The sequence below is a fragment of the Ctenopharyngodon idella genome, chromosome 21 (assembly GCF_019924925.1).
Source record: "Ctenopharyngodon idella isolate HZGC_01 chromosome 21, HZGC01, whole genome shotgun sequence".
NCBI classification, from domain to species: domain Eukaryota; kingdom Metazoa; phylum Chordata; class Actinopteri; order Cypriniformes; family Xenocyprididae; genus Ctenopharyngodon; species Ctenopharyngodon idella.
Window position 1 is genome coordinate 12,117,998 of NC_067240.1, and position 21,413 is coordinate 12,139,410.

A 21,413-nucleotide genomic window follows, 5' to 3' on the forward strand; every position below is an offset into this window, starting at 1 on the left:
TGTGAGCTCTTCGGTTCTTTGTTTTTGTTTCGTTTTTTTGTTTTTAATGGAACCAGTTCTGAATGATTAAACCTAATTATCTGTATATTAAAATGATCAGAGAGAATAAAATTATATTTATGAAATGTGATTTAAAAACAGGACTTTAACAATGCATGCTTTTGTAATTACTGATAAATGCAGCTCGTTTTGAAAGGCAGGTCTTAAAAGCTATTTTGTCATTATCACATTATTGCATTACCATTACTCGGTGTACAGTAGCCAGTTCAGATAATTCAATTGAATTGCATTAGGGAGCTCAGATCCCATTTGACTTGGGAAATGGAACATTAATTGGCATTTGTTCAAGCCAAACAAAGGACACCAAGGGAATATTACCAAATTAAAAGACTTTCAAACGGAGAGAATAAATCTTCAAGGACTAACACAGCCTCGAAAAATGACCAAACACACTAGAAAATGTTTTTAAAATAAGTGGTTCATGAAAGTGCACGCAGCGAGGATTGCATTAATAATTCAAAGACATAAAGGGCCCAACCCTCGCTAAACTCATGCACAACAACATTTTATGGTGTGTTTCTCCAATTAAACCACAATTAGAGGTTTTTCTTCATGGCAGGTCAGAGATGAGAGCTTGTTTTCTGAACACCTTCTTTTATAGCAGACTGTGCTGGTGGGAGGGGAAGGGATTTTTTTTCCCCACCTTTTTTCACTTTCCATCTCGGCCCTCCTCAGTGAATTGATGGAATGACCTGGACTTGATCTTTGAGGTCAACATGCCTGATGGTTCCTGCAGATTGATAAATTGATTCAAAACTATTACCATGGTAAAAAAGCAATAAGGTCATAAAACTTGCATTGGTCCAGCTGAGTAAATCCGGGGCATTTCGCCGAAGGAGTGGCACGGGAGGATGGGAGCATGCGTCGGAATGAGAGAGCGAGAAATGACTTTGAAGAGCTCATCATCTCCAATCTATTTTTCCCGCCCGTGCTTCATGCCGCCGCATAGAGGCACTTCATTACAGGGGAATAACTGTACACAGCCCGGGGCCGCTCGCCTGCCTCCTGCTCCTCGCGGCTCCCCTGAGGGGCTTCAGGTGCTTAATACCTCATCACTGGCTTCATTGAACGCTTTAATCTGCACTCCTGTGATCAATAGAATCCCGCTGTAAATTAAAAGGGCCATTCCGTGTAATCAAACCTGTTAATGCTCATTCTGAAAACCATTATTTGTGGAAGGCATTTAGGGGGAATTGCCACACTGACAAGCCCCCTTGCTTGCAGAGATTATCAGAGGACAAGGATTTGGACAAAGACTGAGAGAAAAGGGATCCAGTCTGTCCCTCACCAGCATAACGTGCCCTGCAGACAGAGAGAGGGATTGAGGGAGGGCGAACGCGAGAAAAACACAAGCGGTGGAACTCAGTCTAGTGCAGAACATAATGGGAGGATGGGCGAGAGGGGAGATAAGTTTAGAGAGAGGGGCCGCCTGTCTGCTCGGGCCTCTCCGACACTCATACGCGCAGAAAATGAAATTTTCGAGCCTGCCATTTCTGCGGCAAATTCAATTACGCCAGCCGCTTGTACAAAGAGCTGTAGCTTCCTTGGACCTGAAATTGAAAAAAGGCAAGTGCTGATGAGATGGTGAATAACTGGCTCGGCTTTGATAGCAGACAGGTGAGATAGTCTTTGCCGATCGCGAGTCCCAAAACTTAAAGTATCGTACTGAATATTGCTGCAGAGAGGTCTTTGAGGGTCTTTGGAAATACTAAATGTTGACAACCTTCTCACTTGTGGCGCAAAATATCACTGAAAGCGATGGTGAGGTAAATAATGTGCTGTCTTAGTAGCATCTCCTTTTTTGATTTTCCACATGAGCACGTCACTTATGCCGTGCTAGTGTAGCGTAAACTACCAGATCTGCACAGCAAGCTGCCGTAAAATTAGAGATCTTTCTTGTAATCCTAATTGTTTGTACAATTCATAGTTTTTCTCATAGTGCACTGACATTCCTAGCTGAAAAATCTAATTCTAATTTGAGAGAAAATCCTGTTGGGACTTCATAAGAAAACTGCCATTTAAGGCCGACAAGGCGAGAGGAGAGGAAAGCTATTACTGCTGTATCTTAAAAGGTCAATTACATTCTGTATAATGACTTTGACTGTTTAATCCAAATGTATGAGTCTGTTGCTAAGCCTTCTTCTGACATTGATAGACTTGAGTGGCAGAGAAGGATCTTCTCCTGTCAAGACGTCAGCGGCTGGGAGATAATGAGAAACGGCACTTGAAAATTTTCCCGACTGAATCGGCTTTGGGAGGAACGTGCTGTTCTCTTTCTCTCCTGATCAGCTTAAATGTTTGACTTGGTGTGGTCAGGCGGGGATCAAGTGCTGGTTTTGTTTGCCGCTGGGGCTAAAATGGTCTACGGCGTGACCCGAACAACACTTTTTGGCAGATATCATCTCTCCCCTTCCTGGATATTTAATGCGATGTTTGCTCTTGCAATGCCCGTGATTTCAGCGCCAGCATCTCATCTGCAATGTAACACAATTTCCGCAGCTGAAAAGCAACTGTCTCGAGTCAATAGACTATAAATTGCTCTTGGAAATGGCGTGATCTTAAATAAAAGGTCTGAAGCGGACCCCCTCCTTTTTTAATCATTTGTATGTTTAGGTGTTTGGTCAATTTACTTTGCCGCTGTGATGTTTCACGGTTAAAGGCCATCAATCACATTCATGGTGAGAAAAATCTCCCGTTACAATATTACAGGTTATTAAAAGGATGATGAGAATGCAGCCACATGGGCAGGCAAATGCCCTTTTTCTCATCTTCTGAGAGCGTGGCCTTGAGATAATCTAGTGATTCATCTTCGCCCTGCCCATCAACAAGTGGCAGTGGGCTCAAGTCCCCAATAATGAGCTACTCTGTCCATTTCACCTTCTAAACACAAACATTAGTCACATCACATTCTCAGTCTACTTACTACACAGGGATCCTGTACTCGCTTCAGCAACCGCTGATGCATTTCAATTGATCGGCTTTATGAAGGTTATAACTAGACGTGAAGAAATTCAATCTATGTCGAGCTATATAGCAAATATTCTCTCTGCACACAAATAATAAGACTTTTGAAAGCACTGAGGTCCCTCCTCTTGTCAGATGGCACTTGTCTGAAGATGATTTAGACCTTGGCTTGATCAAAGCTTTGATCTGAGTGTCAGTTTACAAGCTGTCCTTTTCTCCTAAAGTGACTCTTATCAGGACATAGCCCGATGAGAGGGAATTTTACAAGGCTTTGAACAAGAAATGCGGAGAAAAAGTGAGATTTCACGAGTGACTATTAAACATGGGGAGGAGATACAAAACATGCATTTAATTGAACTTCTCTTCAACTTTGATATGACACAATGCAATTAGATCTTCCTTGTCTGTGATGAATTATTCCCGTCTAAAATATGGGTCGTAATCCAAAGGGAATGAATTTAAATTTCAAATGACCCTATAGAGCTTTTTAAGAAGATTGATGACTTTTTTTCTAGTTTTGATTAAGGTTTTGTAAAATTGCTGTGATTATTTAACACTTAGAAAAGTCTAGAAAATTAATCATTTCATGAAGTGATATCATTTGATATTTAAATAAGACAAATGATAGAAGTCATCTCACTGTGTTTAAATAGGATTTATAAGCTAATATTTCTTTTATCACTATACAGGATATTAATAATAGAATTATGAATTCTCATACAGTCAATCATCCAATCATTTGAAAGCTGAATAAATTCAAAGCAGTCAGACGCATTTGATGAGCTGAATGGCAATACCATATAATGGTATTATGGTTATGTCAGGGTCTCCTACTACAGAAATACTACTTTTTGTGCGCCAAAAAATCAAAATAATGACTTTATTTAACAATATCTAGTGATGGCCGATTTCAAAACACTGCTTCATGAAGCTTCGAAGCTTTACGAATCATTTGTTTGTATCAGTGTATCAGACTGCCAAAGTCACGCCCCCCAGTGGTGAACCATTGAAATTTCGAAACACTTATGATGTAACGAAGCCTCGTTTACTGAAATCACGTGACTTTGGCAGTTTGATACACACTGGGAACTAATGACAGAATTTAATGACAGAATTTAAATTTTTGGGTGAACTAACCTTTTAATTTATTTGATTCACTAAAAAGAGCTGGTTGGGAAGAGTCACTTATTTGTGAATTTGGTCGCAGTTATATATTTGTTTGCATGCTGTGAGGACAACTCAATAGAAAGGCGTTTCTTACCATTATTTCACAATGCTCAATGGTTTTATTGCATCATATTCAATGCAGACTGTGAACTCACAGCATTCACAACAAAGCAAAATATGATTTTGTTTGCCACGACGCTGAAAATTCAGCAGCAGAGCTTGCAGGAAACGTTGGTTATAATATTCAGTCATTGCTTCCAAAGTCAAATAGATAACATGCTCTCATATAAAATTTGATTTCTGAGCATTTCCTTTTAATACAGTAAATGACGCCCATTCATTCTAAATTCCTATATTAAGCAGGTCTATTCTATCCATACTACAAAACAGTAGAAATAGAAATAGATAATCAAATTTTCTGTTGAGCGATTTGTCTCTAGAAGAAATGTTTGTAACACAATTTGTTATAAAAATCTCTGGGCTTTGATAGATTTATAACAAAAGAGCAAAAATGGAGGGTGCCACTATCGCTCCCCTGACCCCATAAATCACATCTTTAGTGACCACATATTAAGTGCTTTTCTCATTCCCCGCCCATTAAAAGTAAATAATCTGCAGAGAATGAGGCATTTGCTAAGGAGGCATCCTATTTTTCATATGTGACAGTTATCTGAGTGAAGGTGTGCAGGTGGGATGGGAGGTGGAGCAGAATGATGATGTCAGATTAGGGACGGCGGATGCAGAGTCTCACAGCCCCTCTGGCCGTGTGTATTTATAGAGGAAGGAGAATTTATTGGTAGCTGGTTGCTGGCGATGCAGTCTGACACATTTTACATCCTAAACTGGATCATCATTTAACACTGATGGCATAGAATGGTTCGGTACCCTCTCCAGATGTACATCGCAAATATCTTGCTGAATGTGTTCTGGCTTCCTGTTCATACATCTTGGGTCACCATAAAAGCGTAGTAAGTCACATACATCTGGACTGAATAATTCCACATATTTATAAAATGAAGTTTCGCTCCAGCAAGTGAAATGAGATGCAAACTGCATTGGTGGAGGCGAGTAATTAAGTTCATTAAGTTAATTATTTTTTCCTCCTGAGCAAGAAGGAGAAGGAAATAGCAACCAATCACTAATTAAGTCCTCCCCTCATCATATTGGGAAAAAATGAACATTATGCGGCTATATCGGTTTCATGTTGTTGCATATTCATAGCGTTAAATTAATTTAATACCTCCCATATAAATCATGCAAATTTATGAAGTGAAGGTTTCATTTTATTGCACCATATTAAGTCATGTTCGATGCACAAGGTGGCCGTGAAGTGAGACATTACTCAAGGTTAGTCCGTGTTATTTATGACGTATCTGTCAGTTAATACTCAACTGGCTTTTATTGTACTTTAATGTGCAAGGAAGTAATAATATGAAGCACAGTTATGAGGGTGATGATGGCACAGATGTGTTGGACAGCAGGGCAGAACCAGTGCTATCTGAGACTGATTAGTGTTAGAGCTGTGCACTATACATAGATCCATCTCATTTTTAACATTTATGGTCTGTTACTTTGGGGTCTTAAAGATAAGGGGTCATTAAATAATTTTCTACAATTCTCTGATGGTGTGATTTTATTTTTTATTTTATTTTAATATATATATAAATATTTTATATATATATATTTATTTTATATAAATATATATATAACAGGTAACTGAACTAAAACTATATATATATATATATATATATATATATATATATATATGGGTCATTAACGAATAAAGATTTTAAAAGTGTAAATAAACATAATGGAGATATAATTAATTAATTAATTTTAAAATTTTATTAAGTGTTAACAATGAGATTAATTAACAATGCTTTTGTCATTTTTTACAAGATAGACAAAATTTGTCCCAATACAGTCATTCGGTTTAACCAAAATTTCGGTTTTACTGAATGACACTTTTGGTTATAATGAATGACGATATTTTCAAACAATGCTAACAGGCTGATATCTAGCTAGCTAGTTAGTTAGCTTGCTAGCTAGCTAACAAAAGGACAATCAAACATTTTATATTTAGTAAAAGTTTTTAAAATATTACAACATTTTCCATGTTTTATAGCAGTTGTACCAAATGACCTGATGTTTCGGGACATGCATATGAGCAAGTGAAAACACAAATTTTTCAAATAGTTAAGAGAGATTTAGTTACTTTGCTTCATGACCATGTGGTCCTTTGCAGGTGTCTGAATAATGTCACATCCTGTCACATGATACTAACCACATGACTTGATCCAAAATGGTTCCTTTATATTGGTTACTCCAAATGACATCAATGAAATTCATTTTTAAACAAAGCAACGACTTCTACACATAATTTTAATGCCATTTTGCACTATGTTGATATATGATGCTATAAAATCATGACAGAATAAAAAATATATACATTTATTACATTTTAAGATATTTTAATCACAAATGAAATGGCTGTATTGGCCTTTGGACAGTTAAACTGAATGACCTTTTGACACTTCAAAATCTTTAAAATACATTTATATGTTGCAAAATATAATTAAAACCTTTTGGATTCAATAAAAGAAATCTAGATGTGCTACCTTACATACTTTGGATGTCATATCTTTGTTTTTTTTTGTTGTTTTTTTTGGTTTCAATGTTTTTATGGTTTTAGTTCAGTTGCCTGTTACAATATGAAAATAATTATAAATCATTTAGCCATTATTGGAAATAATAATTGAAATGAGTGCATTTATGTGGCAGTGCAACGTAGAATCCAGTTTCACTTTTTTTGTGGTTTGCTTTGGCTTACATTTGTTTGAAGACAGACAGAAAATGGCATTATTACGATACATTTGAGTTAGTTTTTCCAGTCTTTATTATGCAAGGTGAAATAAAATCCCTGCAATCCTCAGGGGATCTGCCATCTTTCCAGGTTAAACATTTGCCAGATCACATCCTCTCACCGCGGTTCTTTTGACTCGGGGACCTCAAAAGCCTCTTTTGAATAACTGGCTTCTTATGTGGAACATTTGACATACAGACCAGGCCGAGCACGTCGATTATTCGTCCTCGGAAAAATGAAAAGCTACTTCATAAGACCCCTGGTTTGGGTCATAACACCACGATTGTTCTTAACTAGTGCGAGTGAGAGAATCCAGCTGGGTCATATCTCTCTCATTAATGAGTCATTGGGGGACCCTGTACCATTACTATGATCCGGATTGTGCACTTGCTGCAATTTGCCACGATTAATGGAGGAGGGTCAACCCGGGTCACTTTCAATTTCCACCCAGAGGGGCGAGAAATGGAAACAACTCATTTGCACAGATTTGAATAATTTGCCCCCTTGAAAAAAAAAGAAAATATGGGGCGAGGAGAAAGAAAAAGACGATAAAGGAATCAGGTAGAGGACTCGAGCGCTGTTGCACTTTGCACAATAATAAGCCGCGCTGCCGTCGTCGGCTGGCACAAAGGCAATAATGAATATGATGGAGGATATGAATCCAGATGTGGGAATAAAGCTCGCCTTTCTCTGTGCAGTCTCACTTGGGAGCGTCTGCTGCGTCTAGTGAGCTTTTAAACTTATCATAAATGTATTAAGATTGCACCGGGCCATGAAACAGCTGTACACAATTAATCTTCTGCAAATCTTATCTGAAGAATTGCTTTCAGCGAAGTAACATCTGCTGCGAGAGGTGCTTATTCATGGGCGACGCTCGCCTGCCACACTTTTATGTGTAGGGCACGATCATTGCCAATGAAGTAAAAATTCATCGTTTTCCCTGTTCGGTAAAAATAACATTCAGCAGCATTAAAACATCATCCATCAACATTGTCTTGGGGGCTCCAAACCCGTCGCAGCCCGACAAATTAAAGAGAATATTCATTTCTGTGTGAACTTGCAGTGTGCAGCTTCACTGAGCTGATATAGTTTTCATTTTTTTTTTTCTCTCTTTGGAAATGAAATTGAAGCAGTGCATTTGAATATCAGCAGCGGCTTTTGGGCCTGGTGCAGGAAGTACATGGTGTGACTGCCATCATTGTCTCTCTGTGACCTAACAAGGGCCTTTGTGTTTGGATAGGAAATGGAAAAACATATCATTGCGGTGTGAATACATTCTAAATAAAATATCATAAATGAATGAAAACATAAGCAGCATAGCTGTTTTCAACATTGATCATAATAAGAAATGTTTCTTGATCACTAAATCAGCATATTAGAATGATTTCTGAAGGATCATGTGACACTAAAGACTGGAGTAATGATGCTGAAAATTCAGCTTTGCCATCACAGGAATAAATTACAATTAGTTATTTTAAATTGTAATAATATTTCACAATATTTGGTGAACATAAGAGACTTCTTTCAGAAACATTTTAATATCTTACCAACCAAACTTTTAAAGGGTAGTGTATATTGAAGTTTAATTTTAATTTTTATATCGAATGTTTGGTAACACTTTATTTTAGGGTCTTTTAACTAGTTGCTTATTAGCATGCATATTACTAGAATATTGGCTGTTTATTAGTACTTATTAAGCACATATTAATGCCTTATTCTGCATGACTTTATTCTACATTTTTAATCCTACCCAATACCTAAACTTAACAACTACCTTACTAATGATTAATAAGCAGTAAATTAGGAGTTTATTGAGGGAAAAGTCATAGTTAATAGTGAATATGTGTTCCCTATATTAAAGTGTCACCGAATGTTTGTTCAAAGCTTGAGAATGGCTCTGGATTGGTCACGTGACAGGCAGGCAATCAACCAAACAAAGGAGAGGAACTTTTATGCACACTCTACGTCTTTTATCTTCTCAACATTAATTACAATCATGTAGTTTCTTAATTCCCAACCGTCGGCACCTCACAGATGGCAATATTATTTACAATACACAATGTTGCTTGGAGCCAGTCCAGATGCTGTCTTAATATGGATTTGATCATCTGTAACTTTGGCAGTTTGTCAATTAGTCAATGTTTTGCAATATGAAAAAGAATGCTTTCTTTTGCCTGTCCCATCTTCCTTTGTAAACCGACACAAAGAGTCAGATTTAGGGAATGAGACAAAGGGTAATCAAATGAGATAATAATATAATAATATAAAAAGTTTGAAACAGGGGTTATTAATATCATAACGACCAGATTAAAGAAAAGTAATAAAGAGTCAAATTTAGGGAATGAGACAAAGGGTAATCAAAAAAGATAAGTATAATATAAAAAGTTTGAAACAAAGGTTATTAATATCATGACAGCCAAATTAAAGAAAATTATAATTTAAGAAAACAGATTTTCTCCATTATGTAGCTTAATAACTAAAGTATGGCCATTCAAGGTGATCATTAACCACCAACAACCCCTTCCAAACATCATTTCCATTGACTTGAGTTAATATTTTTTAAGCCTAATCTTTTACACAACTCTTTTTGTGTTTTTAGACTTTAATTAAAACATTATTTAGTACGTTTTTGAGCAATTTGCAGGAACTATAGTCTGGACCCGACAATGCAGGTCATTTCAAGCTTTACTCTGTTTATATTTGGCATGTGCAATATTTTTTGAATGCATTCAGAAATATGATGACTTAATAACCTGTAATAGTCATATATTAATATATCATTCATATTAAAAATTCAATCAGTCCTGTCCTGCTGCCTGTTGACTTTAAATGGAAATTAAAGACAAATAACATCAATAATCAAAAAAAAAAAACCATTTTTTTTTGCATGCCGTCCAGTACAACTGCGATTCAAGCTCTGTGCCTGCTGTGGCCGCGTCTGCTTTCAAACAGGGATTATGTTTAAAGCTCAATGTGTATTGTTCAATGTGACACGGTCAATTCATCATTAGTTTTGAGCGGAGAACGGATGAGTACACTTTCAATTTAGTTCACAGCCTTTCTTCATTCATCATGCCTCCTCATCATCCATCATTTCCTCCCTTTGATTTGTACAAAAAACACACTTTCATAAGTTTAATGCAATTAATCATGAGGCAGGATAATTTTCTATTAATGGACCACAACCATTATTTCATTATTCATTTGATGAACTTGCACAGTGTGTTTCACGGAGGTGTGATTATAAGCACTGCTCACCAAGCATGAACGTGTGCCACTCCGGATCTTTGTTGCTGTTTCTTAAATGGCTCTGTGCACAATCTGCCTGCTCTGCCGTCCGACTGTAGCTTTTGTCTTCATATAACAAGTCCTGATAAATTGGAAAAGTTGCAGGCATAGATGAGAGCTGACCCGAAAAACAAAAGCAATCACAGTAAAGGGTAAAACGCCTGGAACGGTGAACCGCGACAGCTCTCGCATTCAAGGTGAAATTCTGTCTCCCTCTCCATAAAAAGAGAAACATGCATACGCACAGAAAGCAAACAATTTATGATCTTGTTACTTGAGGTGGATCTTTTCAAACTGCCTGGCTTCTGTGAAAGCCCTAAAAGTTATTTTCAATACTCAGTACTGACACATAATATTAAAACTAATTCAAATGAATACTTAACCCCTTGTGTCAATTAATGTACTATGGTATCTAAAGTTATACTATTTAATGTCATCTGTTTTGTTAGATTCCTAAGCCTTGGTTCCAGTGTTGGGGAAAGTAACTTTTTAAAGTAATGTGTTACAATATTGCGTTACACTAACTACAGTAACCGTCATGTTTACGCCTCTGCACTTTACGCCCGATTTCTTTCAACATAGCGACAGGAGAAGTGTCAGTCAATAAATGGGAAAACAAGAGTTACTTATTTGAAAATATTTTGAAGTGAATTTATAAGTAATGCTTTACTTTACTACACTGTAAAAAATTATTTTCATGATTTGCTATCACAACATTTTTTCTTTTGTCAAATCAACTTACGATAATTAATGTGGTTCAGGTAACATAATATTTTGAGTTTCTGTTGATTAAACCAATCCCCTTCATTGTATTAACTAAATTTTTTAATTTCAATGAACTCAAAATTTTAAGGCAACCAGGTAACTTACTTTTTAAGTTAAACCAACAATTCTTTTTTACAGTGTAGTTGAAAAATAATCTGATTACGTAACTTGTGTTATTTGTAATGCGTTACCTGCTTCATTTGGAAACTTATGATCCAAATTAAAAGATTCAAATTAAGCAAGTAAAAAATAAGCTATATAAAATTTCAGCTGATTATAAGAACTTAATTATTTTTCAAACTGAATAGTCTTGAATCTCGCCACAGATCAATCAGCTCTCAGGCTCAAAGAACTTCAGACTCCATTTTAGCTCAATCAAAAAGAGAAAAAAAAAAATCAATGTGGTCCAATTATAGCCTATTTCATTAAGGTATGTTAATCAGGTAGAATTGCAAATGAGTTGGACCTATGATTTCTCTTCTTGTACACTACCGATATACAGTAGACAGTGTTGATGAAACATATTGACATCTGTTGGACTGATCAAGTATATATTAACCCACCTGTTGAATATCACATTACTTTGATTTTAAAGTTATGTTATAAAGTTATAAAATCAAAGCAACATGCAACAAGCTTTTTGTGTTTTTGCTGGATTCACAGTGTACCATGTTAAAACATCATGTACATCCTTTGGTTCCAGCTACGGTCGAGGAGAGGACATGTCTAAGACCACGACAAAAGCCGAGCACACTTCTTTCATTGTATTATTTTTCCTCTGCTCAGACACCCGCCAACCTTTTCATTTGGACCGTATATGTTTTGGGTAATCCAATTTTTTGCAGTCAGGTCTGGCTGGAAACAAGCAAAGAAAGAAGCATCAATTGTTAAGTGCACTACTCAAATAAACAAAAAAATATGACATGTAAACATGATTAAAACTGCAATTATGTAATTAAACTGTAAAAGAAAGGCGCAAGCAGCCACTATAAATTAGCAGATGCTTTGTCATGCCATGTTTTTATAATAAAACTGACTATATTTAATAGGGTTGTGTTTGAACACATTCGAACACTAAAACTCCTTGTGAGGTGCCGAGCTTTTCGAGAAAAGAGAGTCTGCAGAGACTTCTTCCAGTAGGCTATTCCTCTATTGATTTTTCCCTCAGAGACGTATTGTACCTCAAGATCTCATGCATTAGTGTAGGAGGTCCACTCGAGTCTCAGAAACGATGGTAGAACAATGTATTTAAAAAACATTCGGCTCTAACTAATGGCAGGTCCTCGGCAGAAGCGAGGTCATTTACCCTTCTGATTAGGTAAGCCAGTCAGTTCCAGGCAAACTGTGATTTAAAATGATGTCCAGCTTGAACTACATTCTCCAGGAAAATGATCTAATTTAGTGATTTATTCATATTTACTGAGTGTACTGGCATTACATTTGTATAGATCACATCTGGGTAAAAACAGAAATCGGGAAAATCGAATCAAAATACAGAGACGTGGCCGCCTGTCGCACGGAGTCTACATTCGAGGCTCTGCCGGGGTCACTTCCATGCTTTTTATGATGTCGCTTTGAAATCTATCCGAATCACATTAAATTGGATATAAAGATGTGCAGACACATACATCACAGTAAATGGTGTGCCAGAGCACTGCTCGTGGAGAATCCCACCTCAACAATCAGGTTATAAAATCGGCTTCAGATCCGATTAATAATTTACAATCCTGTTAGGGGAGAACAAACATTTCTGTTCAAGCAATTTAAGTTGCAGGACTGTTATTAAAGCCCGCTGCTGCCTTTCGCGGGGGCTGGAGGATCGTCTGGGGATGTGCTGCGGTCAGAGACGGAGAAAGAGAGAGAGAGCGAGGGATAGCTAAGCCTGCTTCAGCCCTCTGTGCCAGAGAATAACTATGTTCTATTTCACACTCTATGCTTTCTTTATTAAACTGCCATCGCAGTAAGCACATATTGCTCACCGTCTCCTCTTTGAATTTACCGTGACTGCACCCTCTCCTTTTCCCGTGCCGGGAAACTTTCTGTCGACTTTCCGCAGCAAAATCTTAGCGCCTAATGACTTTATAATGGCAGACGTTTCAATGGAGCTCTAAGTAAAATGAGCTGGTGCTCCTGCAATCAAGAACTCAATGGTGCTTTGTGCATCACCCATAACTAATTGACACAAGGGAGACAGATTTGCCTTTTCACAGAGGGCTGCCTGAAAAGTGCCCGCAGGCTTAATGTAATTATTGTATATTTTATGTGCTTGTTACATACTACGCAGGTTTTGCTCACGTTATGTACTTTGAAAATAGGAGTGATTCTATTACAATATCGTATTACATAAAATGATTAATGCTTTGAGAGATGATGGTTTCATTTCATTATTTTATTAGGAAAGGCAATCATGATAGTGAGCTGTCTGATGTGGCTCAAATGTTTGGTAACAGTGACCTCTAGTGTCCACACAGAAACAGCCCACTGGACCTGAGAAAAGTGTGTGCGGCTCACATTCTGTAAGAGCTTTACGAAATCATGTAACAGGAATAAAATATGAACATGCACAAAGTGAATATTTTAACATGCAAATCTATACACTGTATTGTGTGGGGACTAGACATACTAGCACCCAACGACGATTGAGAACAAAGTGACGCAAGTAATGTAACTATGTATCATAACAATTTGTTAGGATTTATGTACACAGAAAAGGAAAAGTTCAGATCTCAAGAATATATTTTCCAGTTTAAAAAAGTTGCTGAATCAAAAAGAGCAACATTGCCCAGCAGCGGAACTGTGCTGATGGGTGCTGATTGATTGTGTCCGGTGGCTGTGCTAGTGTTTCTCACTTTCAGATCAAGTTCATAAATAGTGTGGGCTGAAAGTTATGCGGGACCAACAGAGGCTTCGTGACAGTCCGAGCCTACGATCATACTGCTGTACATCTTCTGTTGCTCCTCCTTGTATGACTCCTTGACCTTTTCTCTCTTCAGTCCTCCATCCCTGCAACATAATAACAATTTAATCTAACACCTAACAATTTGTGAGTTTCCAGGCTAATAGTTGATCATTTTGAGATGATATTGCCACTCATAATAATCATCTGTTAGTACTAAAAACTTAAATGCACATTTAAATATTAATGTTTTCTCCAGAGAAAGCAAAAATAAATTGCTTAATAAAAATGTATATATAATATATACATATATAATTTATAAAAAAACAAAACAAAACAAAACATCTGAGTGTAAATATATGTATATTTTTACACAATAAGTTTATATTCTTACCAGGACAAATCCACCAGTCCACCCTGATTGGCAATTGCTGATTTCACTCTGTTAGCAAAATGAACAGCATCCTCTCCGTCCTACAAAATACATATTCACATATAATGAAATAATGGAACCAAGACTCTACCGGTTAAAAGTTTAGATACACCTGAAATGCTCATAAGGTTGTTAAATAACACAAATGAATGTGGAGAATTATGTAGTCACCCTATGCTTTACTATAGTTTTGCATGCTCTGATGTATTCTGGGATGCTTTTAAACAGTTTTGAAGGGGTTCCCATGTAAAAAAATAAAAATATAAATATAAATGAATAAATAAAATTATTGTTTTGTAAAGAAATTCACAAATTATAGAAAGGCACAATTTTTACAGTCTACAAATATAATTTTAAGCTTTTAGGCAATAAAATTCTAAGATCAAAATGTCATGATCAGGAGAAACATAAATTCAGTGACTTGCATTCCAATTTTTGACTGGTAGACTATAAACAAAAGTTTAATTTACTTGTATACAATTTATCTCTTTAAAATGTTTATGCCTGTGTCTATTAAACCTCACACAAAATCATACCAGAACTGAACATTCAGATCTGTGTTCTTGCTGCCGGTGATCCAGTATAGGTATTCAGCTTTACAAATAGTCTTTTCACATTATCGTTATTCCTGTCTCAAATTATCTCAGAAGTACTGGGATAAAAGCTTATTGTTCCGATATAAACACTGATGTCTATGGTAGTGATCAAAAAATAGCAAATTACCTTTTGATGCTTCAAATAATTGTATAGATTACATTGTTATGCCACCAGGTGGTGACAAGCGACTGTATTTGTCATTGAATCATTGATTCAAGAGATTCATTTAAAAAAGTTGATTCATCCAGTAATGATACAAGTGAAGTCTGTGAGTCATTGAATCATTCATTCAAACCATTTTTTTTTTTAAATAATTCACTCTAATTAATTAAACATTTTGAAATAGACTGTAGAAATTAATAATTTGTCAGAACCTCTAGTAAATTGTGTTATTTTATTTAGTTTTCTGTTTAGAATCGTGGGAGAATCGTGATCTCCATTTGATACAAAAAAATCATGATTCTCAGTTTATCCAGAATTGTGCAGCTCTACCTGGAACATTACATAGGAAAAGATGGATGGATGGATGGATGTTTCTGCTTACCTGTCGAGTCATGGGTGGGAGGTACCACACGTTGCACACTATGGCCCAGCTTGTCATCATTCTGAGGAGGTAACTCACCATGTTGTACTTGGCACTGTTCCAGAAGGCATCTCCAAACTGAGGGTCATACTGAAAGAGAGAAGTACATGAGGTGTGTCCCATTCAGAGGGTAACCGTAATACTGCCATAGGAAAAAGCTAGCTTGTTGGCACTCGATACCTTGATTGCAACTGGGTATATAGTTCCACCAATTTCAAAGCTTCCCTTCTTGAACATCATGACTGATGTATTATTAATGCAAGTTCCTAAAATCAACACAAAGACAGACCATAGGGACTTTGAGAATAGGATAACAAATGACAGATTTATTCAAATAAATATGTAAAATATATATATATATATATATATATTAAATGCTAAGTTTTATACTTTCTTTCATGGTAAATTTAATTTGCATAAGGACACAATCACGTTAATATAACTTTTACCCTCTGGAAAGATCAGAATTGGCAGCTTAGTTTTATCAGCAATATGGTCTTTCAACCTGCGGAAAAAGCAAAGCTGAGGCTTTATGTTCTAAGCGAGGACATATTATACTCCACACGGCTAATAAATACACACTTTGTCACCTTTTGGCAACCGCATGGCGATCTTTCATCTCGGATCTCTCAAACCACACATGAGGACAGGACCTCACCATTGACCTCTGGATGACCCCCATGAGACCTCCATGAACTTGACCTACCTGAGGAGAATGAAACTGAGTTTAAGACACCTGACACTTTCTAGAGACACACAATGTCACACATCTGATACAGTCAGCATGACTCACCATAGCATAACATCCATCGTTCGCAAGAATGACAATGTCAATTGGGGAGGTGTGGTTGGCAACACAGATACCTCCTTTTTTTGGCCGATTCTCTCTGAGACAAATATGAGAAACATCAGTCATTTGACTATATTAAGGAGTGTTAAAAAAGAAAAAGATGTGTATGCATGGCCGAAAATGACAATGAGACATAATAACAACCTTTCTCCATCTTGTAAGCCACTTCAATTTGTAGAGATTCTAACAAAAACTCTTTTATCTTGTTGATGATAAGTATGATGGTTGGCAAAATATAGTTTAGGCAAAATATAGCTATTTTTTTGCATTACTTAAAGTGTAAAAAAAATAAAAACTTTATAAAAGTGGAAAGTGCTGTAAAGGATGCAATATACAAAAACAGATCCATAGCAATAGCAAATAGCAAAAGTCAACAGTGAATGATAATTTACATATGCCACTGTTTTTGTGACCAGTTTGTGTATGTGTTTTATGTTTGCTTGCTAGGGAGAAGACTGGAAACACTGAAAAGCAGACGGAAACTGAAGACAGTCAGACAACGATCAAAGTGGAACGGCTGGGATAAAAAAAGAAGCAGTGGCTCACTTATTATGATAGCGGATGGTAGCAGACAGGCCTCTGGCACATATTCTGTAGCATGTAATATGAACCAAATCACTGAGCCAGTTCTTCGCGCTGAAAGAGACACAGACCCTTCCCTTTAGGAAATGCTTCTTCAAACTCTCAAAGTCAAAATATCATTTCATCCATATATAACAAACATATCTGAAAACATTTTTTTTCAAGTTTAACATATCTTATTCAGTCCATAAATGGAGGACAAAAGAATATAATATAATTAATTATGGCATGCAATGTTAATTACTTGCTGTTAGGAAGAAATCCAACAAAAGTAGTTCCTATCACCAACCAGCTCAATCCGATAGCAGCTAAAGTGATCCTATGACAAAGAACAACATATGATTAAATATACATGTGGTTGAATCACATAAAACCACAGCCTGGTCACATTTCCAGGTCACAATAATGAGAATTGTGAGAGGGGAATTTTTTTTTATACAAAATCTATTTTAAAAAAAAAAAAATCTATAATATAATAATAAATATTACAGTGTGTATATATATATATATATATATATATATATATATACAGTACTGTGCAAAAGTGTTAGGCACGTCAGTATTTTCACCCCCCAAAAAGGGTTTTAAGCCAGTTATTTATATCTTTTGCTGTAGTGTGTCAGTAGGAAATATCGGTTCACATTTCTAAACATTTATTTTGCCATTAATTGTAATAATCCAGTGAGATTTTTGTATGCACAAGGAGTCTGACAACAGCCGGTGCTCCACACGGAGATCTAATCTCACCATCATCGAATCTGTCTGTGATTACATGAAGAAACTGAGACAGATTAAATCCAGAACTGTGGCCGTGTCTCCAAGACGCTTGAAGAAACCTTTTTGCAAAGCTACCTGAAAAACGATGCACAAGTGTACCTGGACAAAAGCTGTTTTAAACGCAAAGGGTGATCACACCAAATATTGATTTGATTTGGTTAATAGAAGTTAATTGATAAATAAAATCTATTTATGACAGTATTTTTACACAATTGCCTAAAACTTCTCACAGTACTGTATCTTTGCAGGTCGGTTTCTTCAAGCGTCTTGGAGACACGGCCACAGTTCTTCTGGATTTAGTTTCAGTTTCATCTGTTTCTTCATCCAATCTCACCTGAGAGGCATTAAAATACAGTAACGTATAAAAACTCCCAGGCCCCATATGATGGTGAGCCGCACGCTGATGTAGCGAAAGTTGTTGTTGGTTCGGGTGAGGAGATTCCAGGAAGCCAGTTCCTCCGACGTGAAGCGCTGAGTCACCTGATCCTCAACAATGTTCTCAATGCCTTTCTTACAAAAATAGAAGACATCACACAGAGTAAAGTCTCCCCCAGCCAGATTTTTGGGATGAGCTCGTCGCAGCTTTCCGATCTCCTCTGCCATAGAGCCGTCATCTTTTTCGATTATCCCTGAGAAGACATTACAAGTTTGAAGTGAGTTCTATTCTTGAGGATCCCACATGTGCAAACAACACTGCACAATGCTTTTTAGACACAATTGCCTCTATACACTTTAATTTCTTTGTTTTCTGAAGCAAGTATTTCTGATGTAAGTATAATGTCATGTGTGTCCTCCTGAGATTGGGATCATACAGTCCATCAGCTAAAAACACCCCGTCTGAAGCCGGGTAAAGTTCATAAATAGGATCAACTGAAATTTTGAAATCCGTCACTTGCTGCAATACCAAATACAGTATGTTCAACAGACTCAACATTACTGACAGGCATCAGGCCAATAATAAAAGCATCTAAAACATTATTTCCTTATATAAAGCATTAACTTAAACTAAGACTTATAAATATGAGCAATGAATAATTAAAAAAAAACAACAAACAAAAGGCAGCAAATAAAACAAACTTTTTGATTATGGTGTAATATGCATAATTAATAACACCAAAGAGGAAGCTGTGGCTTCACATGACATTATTTTGAAACTGAATGCTTGTGTTTTATGCACATGATGTCTCGTACTCATAAATATTTTTTATGGACAGACACCCTCACTCACCGTTGGCTGACTGTGATGGCAGTGTTGGCTGTTCCTTCTGTCCTCGTTGGATCCTAAGAGTTGCCCACTAAACACAGAACAGAGGTTTATTTTCAGGTAACCTTTGACACAATGCTTCCTACATGCACAAGTCAAAGTGCAATATGTCTTCCTCTGAAATAAATACTAAAAACGAAACACCTGATAATGAAATTTATTTTAATTTCATGCACTTTGACTCTCTTTTACAAGTTTGTCTTGGCATTATCAACTTCTGTCATGTATAAAGGAAGTAAAAAAGTTTGTAACTACAATTAATTTTCATATTATCAGGCATGGAAAGCAATTAATAGGCATATGTCTTTAAAAATGAGATATGATTTATAGCCTTTACCTCTAGTATCTTAACCAGCACCTTGATGTAGATATCTGTGAACCCCAGGGACACACCAAACATGGCAGGTAACACGATGAGCCCCGCTACAATGGACAGCCACACCTGGAAGAGCACAAATGCGACGTCCCAAACACCTTCCATCTCTCTGCTCTCCTTCCTGTCAGTCTATGGGCTCTGGGCTCAGGCCATCTGCTCAAATGGGTGAAGGTAAAAGCCAAAACAGAGGTGGTGCTTGTTTAAAAGGCCATGTCGTAATCAATGTGCTAGTACTGTCTCTGGGGATTTTTATTTTATTATTGTGGTTGGCCTGTTTCTGTATTACTGTAAAGTGCCTGAGCAGATTTTGCAGAGTTCACTTTAACTAAATACACTGTAATCATTTTTAAAAACCTCAAGTGGGAAATGTGAATTGTTGCTTTATTTAAAAAATAAATAAAAATCTAAGGGGTGTCAATATGTTCATTGTATTTTTGCAACCATTTCGAACTTAATGATAATCAATAATAATAATGTTACATTATGTAAATTAATAATTATTATTATTATATATATTATATTATGTAAATTCACACAGCTTATAAAAACCTTTCTGAATATTTTGTCATTTTACTTCATATTATTTTCTAATTTATTTATTTTTTAAGTTAATTTAAAGTTTTTAATATAGTGGTGACCAATAGGCCTAACAATGTATTTTAGTAACAATAGCTGTTGTACTATGGTATTTTTATTTTATTTTATTTTATTTATTTAAGACATTTGTGACTAACAGCTATATTAGCTATAGTAGTTTTTTTTATTATTATTATTTCATGACATTTGTTTGATAGCTGTAGTAACTATGGTATTTTCTATTTATTATTTATGACATTTGTGGCTATCAATTGTATTAACTATTGCATTTTTTAGTTGTATTAACTATAGTATTTTAAATTATAGTATATTTATAGTAGATATGGTATTTTCATTTAATTTTATTTCATGACATTTGTGATTCCTATCTGTAGTAAATGTGGTATTTATTTATTTATTTATTAATGACATTTGTGTCTAATATATCTATATAGTAGGCTAACAACATAACAATATATATCTATATAGTAACAATCGCATTTCGGCGGAAACTCTGTACTTAAGGGTCTCTATAATGCATTAACCCCCCTTAAGCTGAGACACTCTTCCTAAAATATAATCAGAAATGCATATTACCTAATTACACTTCTGCTAGATGAGTTTGACGAACAGTAATTATCGAAAACTTTTAAGACTTGAGCTGTTCCGTTGTTGAGTCTGTTCCTTTTCCGTTATAAGAAACCACCGTGCCATAAGAGGGTAACAACTGCATCACATGAGCAGTAAAACAACAACCAAAAAGGATTAAGAATTAGTACACACACCTTCACAATACCAGGACAACATTCAGTTCTTCATTCCAGACATCTGAAGTTGATGTTTCATAATACTGTATGTCCCAAATCCCGAAATTATTTTCGAAGAAGTTCTCGTGCGACTGGTTACAAAGTTCGGACACATACGGTCAGAAATGATGCACTAGCGCCTCCTTGTGGTAAAAAAATTTCAAAATACTTGATCGTAATCATTGTTTACAGCCCTAAAACGCTATCGAAGGTGCAAATTTCTTGTTAAAATGATAAGTTAATCTATTTGTCACAAAAAGACACCAAAAATTGCCCATTTTATGTAACACATAAAATATTAAAAATAAATTAAACAAACAAAATGTTTTTCTTAAAAAGTCGTAGGCTATTCTGTGTAGTTTCAGTAAATAATGTATACCCAACTCAAAATAAGCCTTCTAGCTTAGTGGGAATTACAAATATCAGCGTTCAAATTTGCTTTGTTTTTCCAAAATTCCCCTAAAAATGTACTTAAAAACCACAAGTAGTTTCAAATAAACACTTTCAAGGAAGTAAAAAAAGAAAAGAAATACACATCATGTCAAGGCTGTTTTCTATTATAGAAC

The 21,413-nt window shown here is 36.0% G+C and overlaps 1 protein-coding gene across 1 annotated transcript; it reads right to left on the reverse strand.

Moving 5' to 3' along the window:
- Positions 1-13,478: 13,478 nt before the first annotated feature.
- gpat3 (glycerol-3-phosphate acyltransferase 3) lies at positions 13,479-21,011 on the reverse strand. The gene is made up of 13 exons (XM_051877768.1): positions 20,827-21,011; positions 19,427-19,618; positions 19,054-19,120; positions 18,160-18,454; positions 17,293-17,367; positions 17,013-17,102; positions 16,410-16,503; positions 16,207-16,322; positions 16,066-16,121; positions 15,797-15,882; positions 15,578-15,706; positions 14,398-14,477; positions 13,479-14,110 (listed from the first exon to the last, which is right to left on the reverse strand). The coding sequence occupies exons 2-13, from the start codon at positions 19,568-19,570 to the stop codon at positions 13,993-13,995; spliced, it is 1,350 nt and encodes a 449-aa protein (XP_051733728.1). The 5' UTR covers positions 19,571-19,618; positions 20,827-21,011; the 3' UTR covers positions 13,479-13,992.
- Positions 21,012-21,413: the final 402 nt, after the last annotated feature.